This window comes from Cynara cardunculus, unplaced genomic scaffold, assembly GCF_001531365.2.
Source record: "Cynara cardunculus var. scolymus isolate 2C unplaced genomic scaffold, CcrdV1 Un_Scaffold_5974, whole genome shotgun sequence".
Classification (NCBI taxonomy): domain Eukaryota; kingdom Viridiplantae; phylum Streptophyta; class Magnoliopsida; order Asterales; family Asteraceae; genus Cynara; species Cynara cardunculus.
In genome coordinates this window covers 4028-11436 of record NW_020202699.1, presented here as the reverse complement: position 1 = coordinate 11436, position 7409 = coordinate 4028, and the positions used below count along the sequence as shown (strand labels likewise).

Sequence of the window (7409 nt, the reverse complement as noted above, 5' to 3'; positions counted from 1 at the left end):
GTCTGGATGTTATTGAGGAGAAAACATCAGGTATGGCCTGAAACTTTATATAAACTTTGTTTGATTAGAAAAGGTTTAAAAGTGATATTATGTGAAACCTGATTGATTCAGAGGTATGGAATTTGAATTGCTGAATGCTTTGCTTGAAAAATGGAAAGGATTTGGTAGTATGTTCCTATTTGTTCATATATTTGTTATATATATGAAATGTTGTTTTCCATAAAAGATTTTGGTGATTTTCACCCTTCAATAACATTAATAGGGTATTTCACTAGACCTTTCGGTCTAACCCTCGTTTTGTGATTTTAATTATGTATTGCAGGAGGTACGGACGGTAAGGGAAATGGGAAAATGTAATATTTTTCCTACATGTATTTCTGCATGAAGATCTGTCTTGATGTATAGTTTTGATTGAATAGTACAAGAAATGTATTTGAATTTTTAGACCTTGTATTTGGTTATAATAGATTCTTGTACTATGGGACTTGAATGGGATAATGTCATGTATTTCTTTTGTATGAAATATATGTTACATGCAATGTGTGGTTTGGGGCGTTACATCCGAACTGTCGGTTTCCACGACATTTTCTTCAGCAGCAACAACATCAGAACCTTGGCAGCTATCTGCAGATGCAGTGACACTTTCACTGACTGCAGAATTGTCGGAGGACTCGACAGAATCTGTAGTGGCAGGAGACTCAGATCGAGGATGATAACAGGATCGAGAAACAAGAATATACAGAACAAGAATATACAAGCTTAAACTGGAAATTTTATTACTTCAAAACTGGTACAGAGAGTTGTTTACAAAGGAAGAAGAGAAGGATTATAAAATTGAGCGTAATGACCCAGTTTTTTGCATTTCCAACAAAATGGTACTTTCTTATCCTTTCTAGGATTTTTATATTTTGAAGAAGATTTATCTTTTTTTTTCTTCCATTTAAAATATTCTTTGAATTATTTTCTCTTTTTGGGTTTCGAAGATTTTGGAAAACTGTTTTTTTTTCAAAACCCATTTGTTCACAAAAATCTCCCAAGGCACTTTTCCCTGAGATTTTTTAATTTTAAATTTGTTTTTGCGACTTTATTTCGTTGCATAGTGTGATACCTTTTTTTATGACTTTAGATGCTAAATCTCCATAAGTCAAATTATCATACGGAATTTTCCCATTATTATTATTGTTAAGACGATTTTTAATTCTTTCTGCAAAAAATAAGGAAGTCGAGAAAGAATTTTTTCTTTCCAAATTTTCTGATGTCCATCATTTCTTTGATAAATCTTTGAAAAAAAATGTCTTTATACCATTTAAAATGGGATAAAGCTGGACATCTTAGATTAATTAATTGCTCTTGAATTTTATCTGTATACGAATTATTTTTTCCAGTAAAATGAGTAATAATTGTATACAACTGTGTATTAACTGAATCTGGCATAGCCTCAGATTGATTAGGATGAACTTTAATTGCATGAGTAATAGCATATTTTGCTTCGGTAGTTAAATAATTATCCCACCAACCTTTTAGCTGTCTTGTGAAACCATTAACTAGCATTTAACATATAATTGTATCTTTATTATCATTGGCTGCATAAACTGTGGCACACATAAGCATATGATGAATTAATTTGGTATTCACTAAATCCATCTAAATTCCATTCATAAATAGATGATCCATCAAATTGTTGATTAGTCATCAAATTGTTGATTAGTGGGTAATTCTTCTTCATGTAACAAATCAACAGAAGATGGTCTATGATAATAGGGTTTATTTGATTTAAAATTTACTTTTCTCATATTAGAGATACGATTAATTTGAGACGGACTATTTTCCTCCTGAAGTGTTAAACTTTCTAATTGAGTTATTAACTCATCAGTTGTAGGTTTTTGCTCCTCAAATTTTTTTTTTTCAAAAAAATTCATTTGTAGATAAAGGAGCAATTCCATTGTCAGTCTTTATGGCTTTAAGCCTTTCATATATCTTTTTGACTACGTCAGAATCAGTCGGCTTAGATAATTTCATTTTTTCTCCAGATGTATTGCTCTGGAAAGAAGCCAATTGTTGAGTTGATAAGCTCTTAGGAAGATTTAATCTTTCCTGTTCAATTTGATTTAATTGTTCTCCAATAGATTGAAGAGACAAGTTCGTATAATTATTCTATTCAATAACAGACTCTATACTTGGAGTTTTTCAAAAAGGTTAAGCTATTACTTCTTCATTTTCTTTTTTAATTACTAATTTCATATTAGGAGGATGTATGGTCCTAATATTACTCCCCTTTTTGGTTATGTATGTTTTATACATACTTTCGAGACCTAGAAAATAATTGTGGTCCGAAAAATCAAGAAGTGTATATCCTCGTAATTTATATGATCTTTTAATAAAATTAAAGAAATCTATCTCTTTAGGATCATAATCCTTTCCTATGGTTTTAACAAAACCTTCGAATCTATTATACCAATCTTGTTTATATTCTTTAGATTGGATAATAGTCCACCATTTTCTTATTAAATTATTTTTCTCCGAATAAAATTCTTCTTCAATTTCCCCATCAAAAGGAAAATCTTTTTCTTGTTTAGTCAAAACAAATATTCCTCTATCTTCTGAATAGCCCATGTCAGAGGCTGTAGAAGATTGAGGATCTTTATAACATTTAGGAGTTTCAACTCTGTAGATGATTGACAAACTTCATCTTTTGTAAAATTTGTTCTACTACGGAAACTTTCTCAAAAGAACTAGAAGGTACTGATGATGTCGAAAATTTACGAGATGAATTATCTTTTAATCTAATAATTCTCTCTTTTAAAAATCATAATTCAACATCACCATCTGGATGTTTAATTATTTCTTCCAATTTTTTATCTTCTTCCCAAGAAATAGTTTTTGGAATCATCTTATTGCTTTTAGCAATATTTGTAATAAATAAAGTTGTTTCTCCTTTATCATTCAAGTTTTGAATTTGTCTGATATTAGGAACAACTATATTCATTACTTTATAATGAATTCTATAAATAAGAATGACATTTTCCGACCCTAATAACATGTCATAAGCTTCAGATTTAATATCCAAGGATAAAACATGCATAAGATGCGGATCATTTAATGATAAGGTGAAATTTGGAAAACACGAAAAATATATCGGCCCATTACAAAGACTTGATTCTATAACTCCAAGGAGTGAATCATGAAATTTGCGATGTCTTTTGTCACGAAGACATATTAAAGCAAATGTGTTTAAACCAAGTCTGGTTGCAGGTTTCAAAGCAATTTGAACCATACACCATACCCAGATGCAAAAATTTATATTTCTGCTGATGTTGCTTAATTAGTTTTGCTGATAATAATTGAAAAGTACTATACCCTTGGGATATAGGCATAGATTCTTCAACCGTTTTAATGATATAATCAGATTTGAATGAGAAATTAGATTTATAAATTAAATTCTATTTTGATTTTGGTAATTTCCAATTACATAGATCATAATCTATATTTTTGTTTATAATTAATTCTTTGTTTTTATTAAAAACAGATGAAGATGATGTTTGAGAAGAATTTCTTCTCAAGGACCTAATTATCTCACTCATTAATTCAAACTCTCATCTACAGTCAACGACTTTTACCAGAAACGTATTCGAACATCTACCTGGGAATTATCGTCAGTTCTGAACGCGACTTGGTATCAAAGAGTAAACAAACAAGTGAAATTAAATTAGTACCTTGATTAGGGTTCTTCAATCACCACCAGTGTAAGAGCTTCTTGGCTCTAATACCAAAAAGAAATAGGATCGAGGATGATAACAGGATCGAGGAACAAGAATATACAGAACAAGAATATACAAGCTTAAATTGGAAATTTTATTACTTTAAAACTGGTACAGAGAGTTGTTTACAAAGAAAGAAGAGAAGGATTATAAAATTGAGCGTGCCCACAACAGAAACAGAACTCTAAATTTATATAAAGAAAAAGCTACAAATGGGACCCACAAAGGATTCCCACAAAACAAAAACATGGCTAAAAATAAGTCAACCCAAAAGCTAAGGGGACCACCACCATGAAAGGAGATTCCTTATGTCGATGAATTATCGAGGGCAATAATTGCGTTTTTGACGTCATTACTTGTGATTCTTTTCCAGAAACTTGGTTTTACTTTATCACAAAATCGTCCTCGTAAGGGTCTTGCAAATCTATCATAAGATTATCTTTATCGTCATCTTCTGACACATGCGAAGATTCAGATTCTTCTTGTTGAAGGAGTGCAATTATTTTGGACAAATCCTCTTTAGGAACTTTAGAAGTGAATTCTTTTAACAAGTCTGATAAATCGGGTTTTGGAGGTTTAGGAGGTTCCAATTCAATTAACCCTTTAGTTTGGAACACCGAATTCTCGAAGAAGTTGAACTTCAGCCACCATTTAATTAGAATTCGTCTTCCTAAATAAGGAATGGGTTTGAAGGTCTCACCCAATTTAGATAAATTTCTTTGAGAAATGATAGCTTCCCAGCGAACAATCCATGGTACTTGATAAARCACAGTAAACCATAATGAATGGTTTGGTAAAGAGGTATTTATTTTAACAAAGTCTTCATAAACGCTTCTCACTTTATCCGACAAACATATGGGATATAATCCCCATTTAATGAACCAGGTTATAAACCAATTCGGAATATCCATTTTTCTCATTTCGGCAGAGAACTGAATCCACCACGAAAACTTTATCTGACGATTTTGTATGGAAATTATGTGCATAAATAAGTATGCAATAAATATGTGAATTCTATGCATGATATGCATGTATGTATGTGAGTATGCTTAAGTAAAAGCATGTATTAAATTATGCATGTGTGCATAATTAATTATATCGATAATTGGATGTATACATGAGTTTGTATGTATTCATATGCATGAAAAATTATGTATGCATGCATGGGAAGGCATGTATAATAAAGGGCTGCTAAACCGCCTTTCTTTTTATAGAAAGGGGTATAAATAGGTAGTGAGGGTTTCAAATAAACCTTTTGGCTATTTTGAAAGAAAAACCAGTGAGAGTTGAAAAAGAAGTTTGATCGGATTGTTCTTGACCGGATTTCTAGATCAAGTTGATTTCAAGTGTTTGGTTTCAAAAGATTTGAGGTGAGTGATTTCTAAACCTTTTTGCATAAAATTTGTTACTGGTTTTATTTGAATGTTATTTATCATTAGAAAGAAATCAGTTATTTGTTCAAGGGTTTTTATCCGGGTAAAGGCTGTTCGGATTAAGTTTTAATCGGACAAAGCTTGTCCGAATTATTTGTAAATCGATCAAGCTCTGGGCAATGTATTGTCCAGACTTTTATTCGGACAAAGTTGTTGAAATTTATTCTAAGTGTTAAATCGGTCAAGTGTTGGGTGATTAAGTCTTAAATCGCTCAGGTGTTGAACGGTTTAACCTTAAACCGGTTATGTGTCAAGCGGATTAAAATTGGTTATCTTTTTGAACTAAGTATGAATACGACCATATGGTGACCGAATTATTTTAAATCGGTTGCGCTTTGGGCGATGTATTGTCCTGACTCTTTATCCGGACAAAGTTGTTGGAATTATCCTAAGTGTTAAATCGGACAAGGCTGGGGCGATGAGTTGTCCGGATTTGGTAAACCGGCTAAGACTTGACTGGAGATGAAGTCCGGCCAAGCCTAGGTTGACCGGATTTGTTTTATGTCTTGTGTCTGATTGATAAAAATTGTTATTTTATCATAAAATGAAGGTTTGATAAAAATGATTTTGGATTAATAATAATTCCATTTGATGCGGTCTATTTGGAATTGTTTTATGAAAAGTTTTGATGAGGAAATAAGACTGGCATATCAAGGAGAGGTGTACCATGGGATAAGGGTGGCATATCAAGGAGAGGTGTACCATAGGATAAGGGTGACATATCAAGGAGAGGTGTACATTTGATATAAAGGTGGCATTTGTATGTGTGTTGTATGATATAACTCTTTCTATTATATCCCTTAAGACTAYCGTGGTCTGAAATCTTTATTTCTTTGTGATTTAAAGATTTAGGATCAAGGTTCTTATTGGAAATCATAGTCTGGATGTTATTGAGGAGAAAACATCAGGTATGGCCTGAATTTTTATATAAACCTTGTTTGATTAGAAAAGGTTTAAAAGTGGTATTATGTGAAACCTAATTGCTTCAGAGGTATGAAATTTGAATAGCTGAATGCTTTGCTTGAAAAGTGGRAAGGATTTGGTAGTATATTCCTATTTGTTCATATATTTGTTATATATATGAAATGTTGTTTTCCATAAAAGATTTTGGTGATTTTCACCCTGCAATAACATTAATAGGGTATCACACTAGACCTTTCGGTCTAACCCTCGTTTTGTGATTTTAATTATGTATTGCAGGAGGTACGGACGGTAAGGGAAAGGGGAAAATGTAATATTTTCCTATATGCATTTCTGCATGAAGATCTGTCTTGATGTATACTTTTGATTGAATAGTACAAGAAGTGATTTAGGTATTTAATAACATGGGATAATGTCAAGTATTTCTTTTGTATGAAATATGTGTTACATGCAATGTGTGGTTTGGGGCGTTACAGAAAGTGGTATCAGAGCCTGAGTTTAAGGGATTTAGGTATTTAATAACATGATACCTAGACTTAAATTGTTCCATTGCATGTTAAGTGTCCCGGACGTTGTTAGCACCATTGGAAATAAATATGATGGGTTGAAAGAACAGTGTCTAAGGTAAATTTTAATTACATCTGGCCAGTGTAATTATGAATTTACAGGTACACATCTGAACTTAAATACTTCATTATATTTGGGAATGTGAATACATGATTATTAATACTAAACTCTACAGATGTCTAGCCGAACTAGAAGATCTGAAAGAACGGCTCGTCCAGAGTCTGAAGAAAGGGAAGAGTCACCTGCTAATCTTCCAACTAGCACGTGCAGAAATAGAGGTCGGGGAAGACCATGGGGACGAGGTAGAGGAAGAAATCAGTCTCTAGGGAAGGGTCATACTGAAGTTCATTCTGAACCTGAAGAATCCCATTCTGGGAATGATCAGGAGAGATCGGTGCCACACCCTGAATATGTAACTAGGGACATGTTGGCAGAAGAGATGGGGAAATTGAGGGAAACTCTGACTTCTATTATGGGATTACCAGCCAGGGTGGAAACGAAAAGAGTGGAAGTTCATCCCTCTGTTCCAGTCACCCACAACAAGGAAGGAGACATTAAGATGTTTTTGGCATGCAAACCACCAACCTTTTCTGGGGAAAGAGATCCAGTAAAAGCTATGTGTTGGATCAAGGAGATGGAATCTGTGTTCAACACCATTCTGTGCCCGAAAATAGATAAAGTGCGATTTGTTGTTTCTGTATTAAAATCAAATGCTTTATTCTAGTGGGAA

The 7409-nt window shown here is 32.8% G+C and overlaps 1 protein-coding gene across 1 annotated transcript in view; it reads right to left on the bottom strand.

Moving 5' to 3' along the window:
- LOC112504550 (cytochrome c oxidase subunit 6b-1-like) overlaps positions 1-1551 on the bottom strand; it is a 10144-nt gene extending 8593 nt beyond the window's left edge. The window contains exons 1-2 of the mRNA XM_025108497.1: positions 1409-1551; positions 568-764 (exon numbers count right to left, since the gene is read on the bottom strand). Of these exons, the coding sequence (XP_024964265.1) occupies positions 568-764; positions 1409-1551 (340 nt within the window). The remainder of the gene's footprint in view (positions 1-567; positions 765-1408) is intronic.
- Positions 1552-7409: the final 5858 nt, after the last annotated feature.